The sequence below is a fragment of the Epinephelus lanceolatus genome, chromosome 17 (genome assembly GCF_041903045.1).
Source record: "Epinephelus lanceolatus isolate andai-2023 chromosome 17, ASM4190304v1, whole genome shotgun sequence".
In the NCBI taxonomy this organism is placed as follows: domain Eukaryota; kingdom Metazoa; phylum Chordata; class Actinopteri; order Perciformes; family Serranidae; genus Epinephelus; species Epinephelus lanceolatus.
This window is the reverse complement of record NC_135750.1, coordinates 13,709,716-13,730,982: the sequence shown is the minus strand read 5'-3', so window position 1 is coordinate 13,730,982 and position 21,267 is coordinate 13,709,716. Positions and strand designations below refer to the sequence as shown.

General features: G+C 40.7%; 1 protein-coding gene across 2 annotated transcripts; it reads left to right on the top strand.

Moving 5' to 3' along the window:
• Nucleotides 1-330: 330 nt before the first annotated feature.
• On the top strand, nt 331-13,322 carry LOC144458386 (high-affinity choline transporter 1-like). 2 transcript variants are annotated; one of them, XM_078160821.1, is made up of 8 exons: nt 331-932; nt 6,227-6,343; nt 7,639-7,794; nt 7,902-8,050; nt 8,193-8,336; nt 8,696-8,849; nt 10,135-10,352; nt 10,568-13,322. In XM_078160821.1, the coding sequence occupies exons 1-8, from the start codon at nt 749-751 to the stop codon at nt 11,108-11,110; spliced, it is 1,665 nt and encodes a 554-aa protein (XP_078016947.1). In that variant the 5' UTR covers nt 331-748; the 3' UTR covers nt 11,111-13,322. The 2 variants fall into 2 exon arrangements, with proteins under 2 accessions (XP_078016947.1, XP_078016948.1); XM_078160822.1 differs by lacking the exon at nt 331-932 and adding an exon at nt 1,874-5,541.
• Nucleotides 13,323-21,267: the final 7,945 nt, after the last annotated feature.

The window sequence follows — 21,267 nt, the reverse complement described above, 5'->3', positions numbered from 1 at the left end:
AAGCTGTTTACTGATACTGTTAAAATTGTAACACAGCGTATTTACATAGTGTATTCAAATTAATTAGGCTACTGTGTGTATTTTTGTCATGCAGGAAATGGATTTTTTGTCTTTTAATTCAAGGAGCATTTTTTCATATATGCAGACAGTTTTTTTGTTCAATTTGTTTTAAACATTTTGATATTGTGCAGAGTGACCTCTGTTAATAAAGGTGCCTGTGTGACATTTGGCACGTGGCTTAAAAAAAATTAAACTAATAGGGATGCTATGCCATAATGCTTTGTGGGAAACCCCAATTACGTCACAGAAAAAATATCGATATATATTGAGTATTGCCATTCAGCTAAAAAATATCGAGATGTGACTATTAGTCCATATCGCCCAGCCCTAGCTGACAGTGATCTGTAAATGCTGCGGGAATGATATGACTCCAGGATAATCGCCTTCGGTTGGATTTTGTCTGGATCAGAAGGATTGTTCTGCAGCTCTGGATCCGTGGTGAGTTGATTAATTGATACAATAAAAACTAGAGATTGTCTTACTTTTAGACTGAGGTAAGCCTGTGGTTACACGTGAAGTGCACGTCAGTCGATGTGAGAAATGTGTTGAAGGGAAACAGAATGCATCAGGTGTGCTTTTACTGTTGGGCGTAAATGGGATGTGTTCGAGGCGTGGTCTTTGTTCCTGAACCTAGTGAAAAAACTACATTCAGTCAGTCTGACACCAGCCAGAAGAGCAGACACTCAACATGGCTGTTAACATCCCAGGAGTAATAGCAATGGTGTTTTTCTACCTGCTGGTACTTGGGACTGGCATCTGGGCTTCTTTCAAATCCAAAAGGGAAAAGAGGAAAAGTGGAGCCCCTGGAATGGAGATGACTCTGCTGGGCAACCGCAGCATTAGCCTGGTGGTGGGGATCTTCACAATGACAGGTGAGGAGAGCACAGCTGACAAAAGTAGGATGGACTGTGAATTATAAAGTCAGGATTATTAAGAATATAAGATATCTTTAAACTTCTTTACTGGGTAGGCTCACACTTTAGCTGAATGGCGATACTCACTATATAACAATATTTTTTCTGTGATGTAATTAGGGTTTCCCACAAAGCATTATGGCATAGCATCCCTGTTAGTTTATTTTTTTTCAGAGGCAAACCCTTAAAAAAAAAGGTCACTTATAAGTTTAAGCCACGTGCCAAATGTCACACAGGCACCTTTATTAACAGAGGTCACTCTGCACAATATCAAAATGTTTAAAACAAACTGAACAAAAAAACTGTCTCCATATATGAAAAAATGCTCCTTGAAGTAAAAAAAAAATCCCTTTCCTGCATGACAAAAATACACACAGTAATTAATTCATACATTGTAAATACACTGTGTTACAATTTTAACAGTATCAGTAAACAGCTTTGTGGTCTGAGCAGCACGTATATGACACACTCCTTGCACTTTATGGCGCTGTTGTAAGTGGTGGAAGAGATCTGCGTGCTCAAAGCTTTACCCCGAATTTCCACATACTCCGTCAGCGCCGCGCAGCACACCGCGTAGCACACCGCGTAGCAGATACGCTCCCATTCTAGTGAATAGTTGCATTTCCACAGCGAGCGCTGTGCAGCGTGTCTGGAGCGTCCCAGACTGGAGATACGCGTCAGACCGGTTTTCGACATTCTTTACAGAAAACATTTTGCTGCTGGTCATCTGACACTTTAAAACCAAACCATCTCCAAATTATCGAGCCATTGTTTTATCCTTTAATTCTCCATCTCCATGTTGTCGCTGAGCGCAGGTGAGAATGGAGGGGCGGGGGGGGGGGTTGGGGGGGGGGGGTTGTGGTGACAGAGCGAGGGAGGTGGAGCAGAGAGGTTGTGTTTGTGAGACAGGGACACAGGGAGAGGGAGAGGGAGAGGAGAAATAGGTGAGAACTTGTGGCCCATGTATTGTCATTTTAACGCAAAATGAACTAGGCCTACATTGATAGAAACGATATTTTCCCGTGTAATATCGCGTTTAGAAATATATCGATATATATTAAAATCTCAAGATATTTCCTCCCTTCCCCGCTTCCACACCCCTCTTTGGCGGAGGGGATTTTCCATTGGCGGAGGGCAAAAACAGCTTTGGCAGCCACCAAAATATTTTCTATGCAGGGAAAACCCTGGTATGTGGGCGGATGTGTTTAAGTTAGTGTGAGTATTTTGGACATCACAAAACCCCCGTCCAAGATAACTCATGATTTCAACTTGCAGAATAATAATTATGAACCACATTTTGAAAGAGATCTAGAGGGCACTAACTGTTCCAAACAAGTGCAATCACCTTTCTTTGAATTTGGTCATAAATCAATGAGAGTTTGTTCAAACATCACTAAACTCAGTGGACTTTGTTTTAAAGAGGCAACAGATAGCATCTTTTCCTAAATATATCATTATGAAAATAATGTGGGTTGCACAGGGTAGTGGTCACAGTAAAATCAGACTATCAGCGTTTACATAGGTTAGGTTTTGGCTGATCTTTTACACGTTTTTTCCCCCCGTTAAAGTTTTTTTGCGGGCGCTGCGAGGATCCTAAGGACAGAGGGGTGTCGTATGCTGTAAAGCCCTGTGAGGCAATTGTGATTTGTGATATTGGGCTTTATAAATAAAATTGATTGATTGATTGATTGATTGATAGATATTTGACAGTCTGCATTACTCTTTTTACTTGTTTTTTGAAAGATAAAGTAGGGTCAAGGACAACGCCAAGATATTTAAACTCAGTGACTACTTTGATTGGTTCTCCAGAGACAAACACTGGAAACTTGCTTTTGTAAAATACATACAGCTGTTTTCTTAACATTAAGAAACAGTTGAGACTCATTGAGCCAGTTGTTGACCTTCACCATTACAGCATTCAATTTGGCAGCTGCCAGTTCTTTAGTTTTTGCATGAGCATAAATAACCGTATCATCTGCGTACATTTGAACTTTGCACCTGTGCAGATAGACGGAAGATCATTTATAAATAAACTAAACAGGAGAGGTTCCAAGATGGATCCCTGGGGCACACCCACTTCATTGCTCAGAAAGGGTGATGCCTCACCTGCAGTCCTTACACATTGGACTCTATCTGCAAGACAGGACTTCATCCAGTTCAGCGCGCCAATGGAAAAATTATAGTTTGAGAGTTTGCAGAGGAGTATCTGATGACTGACAGTGTTGAATGCCTTCTTAAAATCTAAAACTATCGCACCAACAACACCTCTTTTATCCATTTTCTGTTTAATATTTTCTAAGAAGAAGCAGTTTGTTGTCTCAGTGGAGTGGTTGGTCCGAAAACCAAACTGCATTGGGTGCAGAGTGTATGGGCTACTGTTAATATGGGAAATTAGCTGTTCAACAACACATTTTTCAGCAACTTTGGAGATAACAGGCAAAATACTGATTGGCCTATAGTTACTTATAGTAGTTGAGTCTCCTGATTTAAAGACTGGTACCACAATGGCTGACTTCCAGTCATTAGGATATTTATCTTCTTTGATAGAAGCATTCACTACTTTTGTTAATGGTTCAGTGAATGCATCTACATACTGGCTTATGATCGCCAAGCGCTCCTGGATATTCGGCTTGCAAGTGCAAATTTGATCAGGTTTGATCCGTGACAAAGAAGGCTTCCTCCACCGCTTCTTGCGGGATTGCCTGCCCACCTCTACGCAGCTCCTCTCCCCAGACGGAGGCTTCACAAAACCCGGTCCTGCGGTAAACGCAGCGGGTGACTGGTGAGGCTGAAAGCCGCTCTGGTGTTTTTTTCAGCGTCTACTCTGGCTGGATATGGATCGACCCATCGCTACTCTGTCTCCCGTCGCTCTCTCGAGCCTACCGGCACCTGGCTGGTGCCTGTCATCGGCACGGAGTTCCATGCCCGCCTCTGTTCTCCCCATCTGCGCAGAGGAGGGGTGAACCAACGTAGCCTTCAACCTGTCGCCCGAGCTCCCAGGACGGATGATCGCCTTGCTGCTCCGCCTCCCGCCAGGGTCGCCCTGGTGAATACTAGATCGCTAGCAAACAAGACGTTCATCCTGAACGACTTATTCATCACACGTGAACTGGATTTCTTGTGTATTACGGAGAGACATGGCAGAGTGCCGGTGAGTCAAGCTCCTTCTCTGAACTCTTGCCGCCCGGCTGTTTGTATTTCAGCGCTCCGTGAATGTCTGGCCGGGGAGGGGGAATTGCGACCGTTTTCAAGACTTTGACTGTAAACAACTGTCACCGGTCTCATTCTCCAGCTTTGAACTGATCATGTTTGAACTGGGTCGCTCTCGCCCTGTACTGTGCGCGGTGATATACCGACCCCCAAAATATAACAAGCACTTCATCTCGGATTTCTCAGACTTCCTGGCTGAAATAATGCCTAAATATGACCATGCTTTAATTCTTGGTGATATGAATATACACGTGTGTTGTCCCTCCAAGCCCCCGACTAGTGAATTCTTAAATCTCATTGGTTCATTTGATCTTGTGCAGTCTGTGACTGGTCCCACACAAGAGCACGGGCACACACTTGACATCGTCCTATCATATGGTTTACCAATTTCCAACATTGAAGTTTGTGGTGCATTCTTTTCTGACCATATGCCTGTTTTGTTCGATGTGTCTCTCCCATGTTACACTGACAAACAAATCGCACCAGCTTGTCGATGCTTACAAGTCCTTGATACTGTCGCTCCCTTAAAAACCAGACGCGCCAAACCTAAAACCGAGCCCTGGTTGAATGACAGTACACAGGAAGCCAGAAGAGAATGCAGGAGGGCTGAGCGTCAGTGGAAAAAGGACAAGCTACAGGTGTCTTTTGATATTCTGAGGGACAGCTGGCGTAGTTACCAGCAAATTGTCAAGGCTGAAAAGATGAAACACTTTTCTGATATCATTTTAACCAACTGTCACAAGCCTCAGGTCCTTTTTAAAACTATTAATGATATTCTTGATGCCCCCAGGTCTGTCTGTCTGGATGCCTCCTCTGAAATGTGAGCTCTTTCTACAATTTTTTATTGACAAAGTAGCCAATGTTAGAGCTAGCATCACTACCCCGAAACATGACCCCTCTACTACGGCTGCCTGCCCCGCCACTTTTAGCCATTTTGAGCCTGTGTCTCTTTCCCAGCTAGAGGAAATAATTTCCCACATGAAACCCTCTGGCTCCCCCTTAGACGTCCTTCCCCCTTGCCTTGTTAAATGAGGAAATACAGTGAGTGACAACAACCCCGCCCACATTTAAGAGTACTGTTTGCGGTGGAAACACTAGACTCTAGGTACCATGTCTGAAGGGTTACTTTTGATTCCAAAGGTACCGTACCGAAAGTGTTGTGGAAACAGGGCTACACAGAATTCTGGACTACAGCACTAAGTGGCTCAGCAACACCCCAACAAAGCAACACATGGCAGCAAACAAAGGACCAGAAGAGCAGCTTCTAAGCCTTTACATATCCCAGATGGTCTGATTGGCTACTGGTCTCCAGCCAATGGCACAAGAGAGGGGAGGAAGAGCTAGAGTCACAGCACAGGTAGATCACCCATTCACCTATGGGGGATTGTAACACATTATATCAGCCACCAAAATATTCATCAATATTCCTCCAGGAATTCTCAGAGCTGATCTCACTCAATATCACTCGATATGATAGATTCATCTTGAATAGAGACCTGAACATTCATATCAACAAAAAGAAAGACTTCACAGCGACTGAGTTTATGAATCTGAACTTACTCGACATGTAAATGAAGCCAATCATCAGCATGGTAACATTCTAGACTTAGGGGTAAACACTGACAGTGTTTCAGTATCTCTGACCATCACTGTGTGTTTTTTGGTGCCAAACTACAATCAGCAAAGACTAAAGGTGAAGTTGTGGTTCAAAAGAGATTTCTAGATGACAAGGCTGAGGCAGAGTTCTTTAACATAATGAGTCAATAATCATTTGAGTCTTCATCTTCTGCTTTAAATACTGTCGTTCCACTAAAGGTTAAAGAAAGGATGACAGACAGAATTTCCTTATGGTTAAACAATAACAGTGTTGAAGAGACTAAGAGAATCTGAGGAAAACTAAGCTCACAGTTCACTGTAATATATACAAAGAAGCCATTACTGCCATAATAATACAGTTTATTATTATTATCATTATTATCCTCTGTCCAAAAAGCTGCTGTTTGTCCACTACATTACTTGCTGTGTGTTTATTCATCCTCTAGCTACGTGGATTGGGGGAGCCTTCATTGTTGGAACAGCTGAGATGGTGTACACGCCCTCTATGGGACTAACCTGGGCGATCATGATGATGATTGCATACAGCTCTTCTTTTATCATTGGTAAGAGTTTGAAATCACATCTGACAGGATACTGTATGTTTGTATGTGTAACAAAACAAACATAGCCTAACAATCTCTGATCTCAAAAGACAGGAATAGGTCATTAATAATGATGCTAAGGGATTTTCTAAGAGCAGTCTCACTGTTTTCATCTCACAACAACTGTAGAAATTGTGAGGGAATGTTGAAGACACATCAGAGGTGGTTTCACGTCAACATATTCATGACTGAGCAAGCTGTTGACATCACAACCTTGAAATATGTACAGTTAAGGAAAGTTATAACCATAATTTGTTATTCATTCATTCATTTTCTGTAACTGCTTATCCTGTTGGAGGTCAGAGGGGAGCTGGAGCCTATCCCAGCAGGTCACCAGACTATCACAGGGCTGACACATAGAGACAGACAACCATTCACACTCACATTCACACCTACAGACAATTTAGAGTCACCAATTAACCTAACCTGGATTTATTTGGACTGTGGGAGAAAAACAAATGTAAAGATGGGGGCAGAACATGCAAACTTAACACAGAGGGGTTGGAGCCTCCCACCCTGGATTCAAATCAGGAACCCCCTCTTGCTGTGAGGTGACAATGTTAACCACTGCACCACTGTGCTGCCCCTGTGATTTGTCACATTTTTTAAATTATCTATTGATTTATTAATTGAACTCACAGATATAAAATATTTATGGGCTGCCACTCTCTATAATGGCAAATTTTTATGCTGAAAATCATATAAGGTACTAAATATTGAAATGGGTTATATTGCAATTTTAGGACGGTCCCTAACTATGCTTATAGTCCCAGGTGCATTGGACAGACATTTGGCTTCTTGCACTCAATTGCATTGTCATTTCTGATTATTTTGAGTTGACTAAAATATCTGAGTTGTGAAATATCAATTAAATATAATTATTATTATGCACATTTATCCCCTTAATAGTTGTTACTGACACTAACGAAATAGTTTTTTAAAATTAGAATAATTTATCTATTGGTAAGAATTCATAATTGATCTTACATTGATGAATTTGTTTGACAACTGAACAGAAATATTCTTGTAGCAGGCATTACCACTTTGTTTTACCAGTCTTTGTTTACAGAATTTAAAGATTACTTACTGAACCTCAGGTTGTTGTACAACTTCTGCTTTTTAAAATGTTGAAAAGCCAAAAAGAAATAAATATAAAAATTCATATAGCTGTTGTTTTTTTTCTTAAGTATTTTCCCCCTCGCTTGATTAATTGAATTTTTCTGATTGTGATGTCTTCTTTCCTCTTTCACATGAAGCTGGCTTCGTGTTTGCAAAGCCACTGAGAGAAAGACACTGTGTGACGATGCTGGACCCTTTCCATGCCAAGTATGGAAAATCAGTAACAGCTGGACTAACTATGGCTGGTCTTATTATGGATCTACTGTGGGTTCCCACAATACTAATTGGATTAGGTACAGTATATACAGACCTGTAAGCACCATACGTCCATGTAACAGTGTACATCATAAATGAATATCCATCCATCCATCCATCCATCCATCCATTTTTTGTTTGGCAGGAGGAATTATGAGTGTGGTCCTGGATTTGTCCTACACTGTGTGCATCTGGATCTCTGCTGCCGTTGCCATTACCTACACACTGCTGGGAGGTCTCTACTCTGTGGCCTACACAGATATTATACAGCTTGTGCTCATATTCATCAGCTTGGTAAGTTTGCTATACCTTAAATTTTTATAGTGTCAGGCTATTTGTTTGAAGGAAACAGAAACCACTCTCACACAAGGCATCAAAAACTCCAAAGTATGTCTTTAAGCATTGTGTGTGTCTCCGTTTGTATTTGTCTCTGCAGTGGATCTGTGTTCCCTTTGTTATGATGAACCCATACTCTTTGGACATTGGACAGACACTGACGAACAACACCTTACATGCTCCCTGGATTGGTACACTGGGGCTGAAAAGGACCTGGATAATGATTGATAATTTCTTATTCTTTGTAAGGAAGCAAAAATACGACCTGTACAAAATGCAATTGACCCCAGTCGTGATACATATCTTCTGATATGATATATATATGATACCTGAATGATGATAAATAACATAAATATTCTCACAGTGGACTGTTTTCATTTTAAATAAAGAATAAGATGGAGCCTCTGTTGTAGGCACAGGCTTTTATCTGAAACAATATATTTATAAATGTCAAGGTAAGACTAACTAACTGTAGCTGCTAATTTTAAGTTTCATCTGAAAGGATGCTTCACTTCTGACAGCAGGCAGACATTTTGCAGCTTTTACCCCATGAGGATAACACATCAGTGATTAAATCAAACAAATAACTGTTCTCCTTTTAAGGCACTGGGGAGCACGGGATATCAGTGCCTCCACCAGAGGACCTTGTCGGCATCTTCCACATCCACAGCCAAGATCACTTGCTTTATTGCTGCTGTCATCTTACCTACATTTGGGATACCTCCTATACTGCTTGGGGCAGCTGCTGCATCCACAGGTACGAACAGTTTCTACATATTTGGGTAAACTGGGGAAACAAAAAAGAATGTCATTATGCACCTGTATTCATGAAAGAACAATGCCTGTAAATCCCCGTAAAGAGTTAAGTCACAGAAACTAAGAAACACTCACATCTTAACTTTGCATAACTTGCTCATCAAGCCTGAGGCATTTAGTAACCAGACACAGCAAATGTTGGGTTTTGAAACCCAGGTTGTACAATTACCATTTGAAATTAAGGGCTGGGTGCTGTAAACATCTCCTGTAATTTACATAAAAGTGGAATAGTGGGAGTGGACATAACAACATTTCTACAAATGGATCACCATAGCACACTGCTGCTTTCATCATTAAGGCAGATGCCAAAATATTTCTGTTGCGCAATCTTCCAAATATTGAACCATTTATCCCCATTAGCCACAACCAGGGTAGCAACTACTCTTCCTGGAGTCCACACAATTAAACATTACATAATAATATAAAACTAAAAATCCTAGGAAAGAAGGACAACAAAAGAAAACAAAACAATGAATCCACAACAAGAGAACTACTAATGCCAATAATTACAACGACAACAAGTACCGTCACTTTCTCTAAATAGTCAGTAAAACATAGCTACAGCTCAAATGATATGCAAATTGATGTAATATATATCTATGGATGACAAAACAGTGAATTTGTTGTTTTTGCATGAGGCTTAAAAAAGAGTTACACCTTCTAAATGTCTAAATAGACAGAATCAGCAACACAATATAAAATATTATTTTCTATATGAAGATTAATTTCAAGCACAAGAGAGACAAAACAGTAGGTCAATTGTAAACAGAAGAGGGCCCAAAGTGGATCCCTGTGGCACACCCTTGGTAAAAGCAAGAATACACAAGTTATTAGCATCCTTTCATGGGATTATCTTTTCAACTTTGTCGAAACATTTTAATGGACTGTGTAATGGGATGTGGTGTATGTAACAACATGTTAAGTTTGCCACGATCTAGCATAATGCATCACACCAATTTTTCTTTTGACAAATGGATAATTTTGTGTATATATGTTATTTGTTCACATTTGATTAGCTCATTTATTAATATTTCAAGCTGTTGAGGAGAATATTCTTACTGTAGATTACATGTACCAGACTGGAGGCCATATGCTCAAGGGTCGATATCAGTTCCTCTGCCATTCAACTTTACAACTTAGTATGTACAGTAGGGTCTTCTCAAAGTCCCTCAAACAAATAATGTGACCATTTTTCACTGTTTCCGTCTTTTGTGTCCATGCCTCAGACTGGAACCTGACCTCCTATGGTTCTCCATCTCCATATGAACGTGGGGAATCAGTTCTAGTTCTTCCCATCACCCTGCAGCACCTCACCCCATGGTTCGTCTCCATTATTGGTACTGGATGTGTGGCTGCTGCCGTGATGTCATCGGTTGACTCTGTGCTGCTTTCTGCCGCTTCTATCTTCACCTCCAACATATACAAGAACATTCTCAGGCCTCAGGTAAAAAAATACATATGTTCTTTCAGTTTGGTACATCACATCAAAGAATTTTTTGATATATTGTTCACGTTTGATGTTTATTTTGAAAGAAAGGGAATGGAATGCAAGGGAGTATAAATGGAATAAGATAAAGAAGCAGCAAGAGACATTAAAACAGGACAGTCTCCATTATTTGCTGTTAATCTGTTTTTCTTCATCTCTACCTTCTTCTTCAGGCAACAGACAGAGAGAGTCAGTGGGTGATCCGCGCATCTGTGTTGGTAGTGGGCTTGGTTGGTACGTTACTGTCCAACCTGAAAAACAGCATGTTGGTGTTCTGGTTCACTAGTGCTGAATTAGCCTACATCGTAATCTTCCCTCAACTTGTCTGCATCCTCTTCTTCAACATCTCAAATGGTTATGGGGCTATGATGGGTTTGCTGGTGGGATGTGTGTTGAGACTGCTCAGTGGAGAGCCCTCACTAGGATTACCACCAGTCATACATTTCCCAGGATGCACTCTTGAGGATGGTGTTTATGTCCAGTACTCTCCAGTCAAGACCATCTCCATGCTGTCTGCCATTGCTGCCATCTTGTTGTTCTCCCATCTGGTTTCTGTGCTCTTCAACAAAGGACTGCTTCCTGAGAAGTGGGATGTGTTCAAAGTGAAAGCTCAGCAGTCACCACAACCACTGACACCAACAGATGAAGCTACAGAAAGTAACGAAAAGGAGAAATTAAATAGAGACAACTCTCAGACCTTGGCTGCGGTCGAATAGTCTTTTTTGCTTAGGAAGGTTCCTAACTGAGTGAAATGACCTGGAAGTATCTAAGTGGCAGCCATGATAAGAGCTGGTCGAATTCTCTAAATTTTAAGGAAAGGTGCTTCAATGCTTCCTTTTTAATCTCCTTTAGCATAGGGTACACTGGACCATCCTTTACGAAAGGAAAGGAGATAATTATGTCCCACAAGTCCTTGCGGCGCCAATATTTAAAGCGACCAAGCGACTCACCATTCACAAACAAACTCAAATGATTAGGAAAGAAAAAGATCAACATGACTGAGAAAGCAAGGAGATCACCATGTACTTGTTTTATAATAGGTTAAACAAATATACAATGCATTATTTTAATGTTGATTTTCATGTGAATGAGAAAAAATGGAAATCCACCTGCTTTTCACGTTTTCGTCTTCAAATGGCTTATTGAAATAGAAATTAAACCAAAACCAGAAATCTACTTGTTTTTCGCCTTGATTGTTATATCTATATTATCTGGCCCTACTGCATCTCAAAACATTGGCATTGGCTATGCTTATGGCCTAGATAGATAGATAGATAGATAGATGTTCTGCTTCTCTGTGCCCCCCCTTTTCCCTCTCAACCCAACCAGTCAAAGGGGCCGCCCACCTAGAGCAGGGTTCTGCTCGAGGTTTCTTCCCGTTAAAGTTCTTAAAGGAGTTCTTCCTTACCGCTGTCTCCAAATGCTGCTCATGGGGGAATTGTTGGGTCTCTGTAAATTCAAGAGTATTATCTAGACCTGCACTATGTGTAAAGTGCCCCGAGATGACTTTCTTTGTGATTTGGCACTATATAAATAAAACTGAATTGAACTGAAAAAAAAAAAAAAAAATAGATAATCAATGAAGTAATGTTGCTGTGCCTCGTGCGTAAATGTGCATATACTTGGCGTATCTGGAGATTTAAATAATCAATGAAGTTACTGCTTCCCACTTTTTATTCCCCTATACAGTGTTTCCCTGCAAAGCTACAGTGGAAGGATCATAACAAAAAATACCAAAGACTGTAACGTTAAAAGATATCTGCTTGAGGTCATTAAATACTTGCAGCAGGCAATTATTATTATAATTATATTTAATATTATGATTAATATTATTATTTATCCATTATTTTTTTATTCACACAGAAAAACAAAATAATGCACTTAATATTTGTTTATCCTGTTACAAAACAAACAAGTTGAACACAGCTGTGGATGGAGGGGACACGCACCGTAACATATGTTCACTTTGCATCAGTCATTTATTCATTTGAGCGTTGTTGTATTGCCAGCCTTTAGTAATATCATTAATTCATTTTACTACTTGGGATTCAGATGGGTGAGTGTGAGCAAGCATTCTCAATGTGACAATTTCGTTTCAGTTTTTGGCTGGTAGCCTATATTCCTTTTTTTAATTCAATTCCGACCTTAGTAATTAAACAATATCTTTCGTGTTGTCCACGTTTATATATCCTGCATGAATCAACACGATGAGGACGTACGGGGCGCATTATCTAAGATGCACTTTTTGTAGTCCATCTTCAGAACATTGTAGTTTCACGACAGCAGGCCCACGTCAATAACATCCGCCGTCGCATCATTACGTAGCCATGTGTAAGTGCAGTCGGATTCTCTCAGCACCGCAGTTGTCTTTTCCTAAATCCTTATGAAATCTCCTTCACATCTTCCCTTGACATTGTGACGTTTTCCACCAAGGTCAAGGAAAAGTGGTTAGGAAAAGACGATAGGAGAGACTTTTCAACCGCAGCCCTTGTCATCAAAGCCGATGATTAGCAAGAGCTGTAGGTGTTCATGTGTGTAGAGAAGTATCTGTTTCTTGAAGCATAAAATAGACTAAATATTAGAGGTGGGGGAAAAAATTGATACAGTATAGTATTGTGATATTGTATCGATAGATGGACATCAAGTATCAATATTTTAGCAAAGATGGTGTTCAGTGGTAAAGTAATGAGGTGACAATATGAGCAGAACTCCAAAAGACGAGTCACAACTAGGTGCAGAGAATTTGTTGATCTCAGACTCCCAGGGAATTATTTTAGATCATTCTCAGTCATCACCTTAGGTCTAAACATAAGGCAACAATTTATTAATTATCCAGATACTGAAAATGTAAATATGTTGTACACATGTAAACAAGAAAACAGTGATTAAAACATCAGAATGCTACGAATAAAAGAGTCCAAAAATGTACCTTGTATGATTCATTGCCCTGATATAGTTAAAGACCCTGAGGGAACTCAACACATATCTTGTCATTGTAAGTTTCATCTCACTATGAAAAACTGAAGATAGAATGAAAGTGTTTCTCACAAGACAGAGGTTTAAAATCCGGCAAATACCCCACAACATTAAACATCTTAGTAGTTTCTATAATACACAGTCACTCAGTCAGTTGGACATCAGCTAGCGGAGACAATCAGAATCCATCATGGCTATTAACATCCCAGGAGTCCTGATCTTGTGACAGTTATTTTGGATACCCTTGTGGTTCTCAGTTCAGAGGCCAAATAATAAAACCTTGTTAATAAACCTTGCTAGAAGTGCCACTGCCCAGGAATGATAGTGATGGTGTTTTTCTACCTGCTGGTCCTTGTGGAGCCACTGGAATAGAGATGACCCTGCTGGGAAACCAGAGTATTAGCATGGTGGTGGGAACCACAGCATTTATAGCCTAAACTAATTTGCAATGCCCTCCCTAGCTGGGCCTTAAGATACGAAAGACTCAGCAAGAAAAACACAAGTGACAGTGCAAAGAACAAACAACAATAAAATACAGACAAAACAACACAAGACACAACTTGTAGTTGGAGTGGTGGTTGTTGGAGTCCTCCACCACCCTTTCTTTGACTTTTGCCCCCTTAACTTGTGTTGTTCCACCGTGTTTCCTCCGATGCTGCCGGATGCCGTTACACAATAACCATGACCACCCTTGCATCATACCGGCATGAAAGGACAGCTTTTTTTTGTCGGTGTCTGACGCCACAAGTCACTGCCCAGGTGCCAATATTTGGCATCTTTGGAATGAGACCGGGTAGACACAACCTATAAGCTATCTAAATGGAACCTCACCATCACCCCTTCAACTGGGTGACATTGATTGATTGAGAAACTGAAAAAAAAAGTTTTATAAATTAAAATATTGTGCTTTGCATTGTAAATAGCAACTATTTACAGTGAAGATGTATAGAAAATATATCCTTCAGTTGAAGAGAATTATCTTACATTCCAATGATGCTTTGTTTGCGTACATATTTCACACAATTTTTTTAATGGGAGAAATTTACACAGACTACAGCTAAGAAGTATAGGTTTTAAGCTTCATTTTGATGTATGGGTTGGGGGTTAGAAAGAATTTGGCTGTAAGACCTGGGGCCATATTCACAAACATTCTGAGAATACTCTCAGAAAGCTCCTTATGCAACCTAAAAACTTTAAGTAAGGAGCAACACATTCTCACTCTGATCTTGTCACATATTGACGTTTTGGTCATGGACTTTCAACGTCCACATACTACGTGCAAGGTACCCTGGGGGGTATTCCATCAGGAGCGTATCTATGTTTCCAGGGTTCTATGTTTTTTTTTTTTTTTGCAGGGTTAAGTGGGGAACATAGAACCCGGGAAACATAGAAGCCTGGAAACACAGGGATGACCCCATTCCATCAATTTTAGCTAAGAATATCCAGACTAAGGTGTAATCTTGAAGTTTGACTAAACATCAACTCCCAATCTAGTGCCAACCCGTTCCATCAAGTGAAATCAGCCGGCTCCAGTTGACGCTAATTCAAGCCTCACCTGTTAAGCCTGAACTCATGCACGTGCCCAGGGAAAATAAAAAGCCCACACTAGTCAAGTGCCGAAAATGTTGCAAAATGTCAAAAAGCAAAGGAAAAGAGTGAGCAGAGGCTTTTTCTGCAGTGAAGCAAACGCTCCTTATGGAAGTGTATGAGGACTATAAGGACATAATTACGAAAAAGGAAGTACTGCAGCAATTGACCTATGGCTAAGCTACGCCCCCCTCCACTCACTTGGACAAACTATCAACATTCAGTGAGTAGCGCTATGGCAGGTGTCACAGTACACGGCATTTCGCAGGAGGCAGTTGATGATTTTTGGAGACATAACGATCAGATGTCATTGAGGAGTAACCAAAAGGGCCTAAAGTAGGCATTGGAGGGATATAATCATCATTTTATTGTTGAGAAGATGAAAAGCTTAAATTACAAGCCAAAATTTACAGGTCACAGTGTACGCTTAATGTGAACCGCATCTCGTTGCCGTCGCCATCAAAGACAACAAGTTAAAGTGCCACTGAAGTTAAGGTTTTTGGCTCAGAATATGAGAAAAGGATAATGGCCTTCTTACCATCTTTACCAAGAGTGTCTCTCCGTTAGTTTGGTGCTACAGTATTTACACTGAATCATTCAGCATAACGTTTGCCAACCTTTGTTATCTCTGCGATTACAGATAGGTTAATGAAGCTAAGCTCCAGAAGCTAATGTTAGCTTAACTAGAGCCCTATGGACAACAGCTAACAATGATGTACGATCACTAAAGTACAAAACTAGAACAAAATAGGCTAATGAACTCCCAGCAAACAAGGTGGCATGATGAACAACGCAGCTATGAGCTAACGTTAGCTAACGTTAGCTAGAGATGTTAAAGATAATTATATTTCTTTCCAGCAAAGTGACAATATGTTGCCTCAAACACAATGTTGACTTACCTTAAAACAGATGTAGACATCCTTGTTAATCTTATTCATGTTGAGTTGATGTTGTGGTCTAATGTCACCGCACAACTTTATCCAAAGGAGACACTTTTCTCGGTTGAGATGTGGTTTAGAAAAGGGTAAAAAATACACCTCGTCACCCAGCCTCTCAGGATACCTTGTGTTGGAGTTGCATGTACCCCATGCACACCGTTTGACCATTTTTAAACTTCAAATCTCCAAAAAAGCTCATAAAACCAAACAAAACTGACATTCTGTAATGCATTTCAATGAACATCCAGGCAGAGAATGTCCAAGTGTATGGGAATGGCTATACGCACTGTGATTGGCTCATCGCGTTTGAGGGCGGGACTTTGATTTGATTGGTCCATTAATAGAGTAAGGGATGTGGCGTGGCGGAATATTGCCGACAGGCTAAATGCGGAAGTGACAAAGAAAATTCAGCATTTCAGCATAATATCATGTTATATAAATCCCGCATCAAAGGGACAAAATACAGTACAGGCCAAAAGTTTGGACACACCTTCTCATTCAATGCGTTTTCTTTATTTTCATGACTATTTACATTGTAGATTCTCACTGAAGGCATCAAAACTATGAATGAACACATGTGGAGTTATGTACTTAACAAAAAAAGGTGAAATAACTGAAAACATGTTTTATATTCTAGTTTCTTCAAAATAGCCACCCTTTGCTCTGATTACTGCTTTGCACACTCTTGGCATTCTCTCCATGAGCTTCAAGAGGTAGTCACCTGCAATGGTTTTCCAACAGTCTTGCAGGAGTTCCCAGAGGTGTTTAGCACTTGTTGGCCCCTTTGCCTTCACTCTGCGGTCCAGCTCACCCCAAACCATCTCGACTGGGTTCAGGTCCGGTGACTGTGGAGGCCAGGTTATCTGCCGCAGCACTCCATCACTCTCCTTCTTGGTCAAATAGCCCTTACACAGCCTGGAGGTGTGTTTGGGGTCATTGTCCTGTTGAAAAATAAATGATCGTCCAACTAAACGCAAACTGGATGGGATGGCATGTCGCTGCAGGATGCTGTGGTAGCCATGCTGGTTCAGTGTGCCTTCAATTTTGAATAAATCCCCAACAGTGTCACCAGCAAAACACCCCCACACCATCACACCTCCTCCTCCATGCTTCACAGTGGGAACCAGGCATGTGGAATCCATCCGTTCACCTTTTCTGCGTCTCACAAAGACACGGCGGTTGGAACCAAAGATCTCAAATTTGGACTCATCAGACCAAAGCACAGATTTCCACTGGTCTAATGTCCATTCCTTGTGTTTCTTGGCCCAAACAAATCTCTTCTGCTTGTTGCCTCTCCTTAGCAGTGGTTTCCTAGCAGCTATTTGACCATGAAGGCCTGATTGGCGCAGTCTCCTCTTAACAGTTGTTCTAGAGATGGGTCTGCTGCTAGAACTCTGTGTGGCATTCATCTGGTCTCTGATCTGAGCTGCTGTTAACTTGCGATTTCTGAGGCTGGTGACTCGGATGAACTTATCCTCAGAAGCAGAGGTGACTCTTGGTCTTCCTTTCCTGGGTCGGTCCTCATGTGTGCCAGTTTCGTTGTAGCGCTTGATGGTTTTTGCGACTCCACTTGGGGACACATTTAAAGTTTTTGCAATTTTCCGGACTGACTAACCTTCATTTCTTAAAGTAATGATAGCCACTCGTTTTTCTTTAGTTAGCTGATTGGTTCTTGCCATAATATGAATTTTAACAGTTGTCCAATAGGGCTGTCGGCTGTGTATTAACCTGACTTCTGCACAACACAACTGATAGTCCCAACCCCATTGATAAAGCAAGAAATTCCACTAATTAACCCTGATAAGGCACACCTGTGAAGTGGAAACCATTTCAGGTGACTACCTCTTGAAGCTCATGGAGAGAATGCCAAGAGTGTGCAAAGCAGTAATCAGAGCAAAGGGTGGCTATTTTGAAGAAACTAGAATATAAAACATGTTTTCAGTTATTTCACCTTTTTTTGTTAAGTACATAACTCCACATGTGTTCATTCATAGTTTTGATGCCTTCAGTGAGAATCTACAATGTAAATAGTAATGAAAATAAAGAAAACGCATTGAATGAGAAGGTGTGTCCAAACTTTTGGCCTGTATTGTATATGTAGATAAGAACACCTATTAAATGTAACAATTCAAGTATGCTTAATGAAATTCACCAAATGCATAAATTAATATTATAAATTAAATTAATAATTAATAAATTAATATCATCCAGAGATTTTCTGATGTTTCGTACCACATATTTGCTGATGATATCCAGCTTTACTGCTCTTTCAAGCCGACTGAGCTCCAGAGGCTAAATTCCTTAGTTCATTGCTTGGTGGAGATAAAACAATGGCTAAGTGATAACACCTTGCAGCTAAATGTGGACAAAACAGAAACACTGGTTATTGCCCCTGATGACTCAATTCCAGGGATTAACCAGTACTTAGGTGACTTGGGCCAGTCTGTTAAACCAAGCCTAAGAAACCTGGGTGTTGTATTGGACAAAGACATGTCATTAGTGCAACACTGCAAACAGCTGACCAAAAATTGTTTTTTTCAGCTGAGGAAAATTTCCAAACTCAGGAAAATGGTGTCACAAAATGATTTGGAGCTGATCATTCATGCATTTGTGTCTTCGCATTTAGACTACTGTAATAGTTTGTTTTCATGTCTGAACAAGAAGGAGCTGTCTTGCCTGCAGTTAGTGCAAAACTCTGCAGCGTGAATTCTGACCCGCTCTAACAGGAGGACACACATCTCCCCTATTCTTAAATCTCTTCATTGGCTGCCAGTTTCCTCTATGATCAATTTTAAAATTCTGGTTTTAACTTTCAGATCTTTGCAAGGTCAGGCTCCACCTTACATCAGTGATCTGATCCAGCCTTACACCCCAGCTCAGGCTCTGAGGTCTGTGGATCAGAATCTGCTGATGGTTCCGCGCGCTCGTTTCCGGACCAGAGGAGACCAATCCTTCCAGGCTGTTGCTCCCAGGCTTTGGAACGATCTTCCGCTCTCCCTGTGTTCGATGGAGTCTGTTGACTCCTTCAAAAGGCAACTTAAGACCTATTTATTTGTTCAAGCTTTTGCTTAATTGTCTTGGGGCTGCTATGATTGTCACTGAGTTGTCTTGGCCTTTTTTAATTTAAATTTGTATGTACTTCTTAACTGTGTATTGTTTTGTTGTAATTATAAAGCGCTTTGTGACCCTGGTCTGTGAAAGGCACTGTACAAATAAAGCTTACTTACTTACTTACTTACTTACTTACAATACAGACTGACTGCACAGTGGTCAGAGACTGGCTGCAGCATGTGATCTTTATAATGTATGGTTCCTGCAAACTCTATAGATACACTATGCTTTGCCTGCTGAACCGGTACCTCTCCCACAGATAGGAGTCCGTCTGTATCAATGGGTTGGTCCTGTCCTGGAAGACCCTTGGGGCTGGTGGTGGTTGGAAGGCCCTCTGGACAATGTGGGCCTCCTCATCAACAGGATCCTCAATGAAGGGGCGTGCCATTATTTCCTAATTTACTCTCTCTTGCTCTGTCTCTGTTTCTCTCTGGGTGTGTCCCTCTCCTTCTCTTGGATGCACTCCTTATACGGCCGTTGTCAGTTGACCTTAATTGGCTGTGAATTTGTAAGCCAATTTGAAACAGAGTGGGGTGGGGATGGGAGGGCAATCACATATTCGTGTAGTTTGGTGTACATATACAATCTTTTTTCAATGCTTTAGTTTCATTTTATTATAGTTTTATTTTTATTAGTTTGATTTTGGCTTTATAGAGTGTGCCAGGGCTGACGTCAAAACCCGGAAGTTTAGCATCGCACTGGTTCCCGGAAGAGAAAGTGAATGTGATTTTTGCATTGCGTTTTGGATTATGTCAGAAAATAAGATCTGTGGCTAACACAAGTTTATGATACTTACAGGTTTTGTTCAGCGAGATAAACTTCACATATGAACACCTTTTATACCGCATTTGAAGCTTAAAAGCGATCGCCAGAAGTAAAAAGCTAACGTTAGGCTTTAACGGACTACATGACTACTCCACGGTCACATGACTCTTGACGTCACTGCCACAAAGCTTTCAACTGATTTTGGCCGCTTTATTTTAAAAACATTGTATAATGGGGAAATCGGACTGTTTAAGCTAAATAAGAAGCTGTAATGGCGGACTGCCAGCACTCTCGCCTGTTTGGGGGTGATGACATTTAATGTCCCCGACAGAGTTTGTAGTCGTATTGAGCAACTTGTTAGCAACCGCCTTTTTTACGACACGTAAAAGCTTCAAAATTCACAAGTAGGGTATTTACTGACGTGTTTTATGTCGTAGAACAAAAAGCTTTTGTTAACCACAGACCTTATTTGAGGCATTTTACCAAAATCCCATTCAAAAAACGTTTTGACTTTAGACGGGAGAACCGGAAGTGCTAAAAGCGCTAATGGAGTTCCGGGTTTACTGGCACACTCTATTGTATTGTTGTAAGTGTTTTTTAATTATCTTATTTTTATTACATTTTAATTTGTTTTTTAATAGTTCATGCTTTTTGATTAATTATGTTAAATATTTTATGATCTACATATTATTTTATCATTACAGGACAGTTGTGAGAGGGAGGCCTAGGCCTACATTGATAGAAGCGATACTGTCCTGTGTAATATCGCGTTTAGAAAGTCAGTCAGTGAGTGCCAAGCAAGTCCTGTCGCCCTGCTATCTTTATAGTTCCCATAACACATGCACATCAACAGTCAAAATATGTGGCGCCTTGACATTCCTAAAACACAACATCTCTCAAGACTAACAAGGACACTTGGTGTCTGAGCTTTCCTGGCTTGTAACCTTGGTGTCTCTCACTGCTGTCACAGTAGGGGTTAAATGAGCACCACACATCATACATCATAGCAATACCAAATACCACACATTATAGGTCAAACATGGTTAAAAACAGAATTTTCCCATCACAATTTCTAAACGCGATATTACACAGGACAGTATCGCTTCTATCAATGTAGGCCTAGGCCTACCTCTCCCTGTGTCCCTGTCTCACACACACACACACACACACACACACAACCTCTCTGCTTTGCCTTCCTCGCTCTGTCAACAGCGCCATAAAGTGCGAGGTGTGTGTCATATATGTGCTGCTCAGACCACAAAGCTGTTTACTGATACTGTTAAAATTGTAACACAGTGTATTTACACAGTGTATTCAAATTAATTACTGTGTGTATTTTTGTCATGCAGGAAAGGGATTTTTTTTTTTTATTCAAGGAGCATTTTTTCGTATATGCAGACAGTTTTTTTGTTCAGTTTGTTTTAAACATTTTGATATTGTGCAGAGTGACCTCTGTTAATAAAGGTGCCTGTGTGACATTTGGCACGTGGCTTAAA

Excerpts from the sequence above, each read along its gene's own strand:
- LOC144458386 (XM_078160821.1), top strand. The coding sequence starts at position 749 with ATGGCTGTTAACATCCCAGGAGTAATAGCAATGGTGTTTTTCTACCTG. Across the intron at positions 933-6,226 it reads GGGGATCTTCACAATGACAG|CTACGTGGATTGGGGGAGCC; the intron begins GTGAGGAGAGCA and ends TTCATCCTCTAG. Across the intron at positions 8,337-8,695 it reads TTGATAATTTCTTATTCTTT|GCACTGGGGAGCACGGGATA; the intron begins GTAAGGAAGCAA and ends TCTCCTTTTAAG.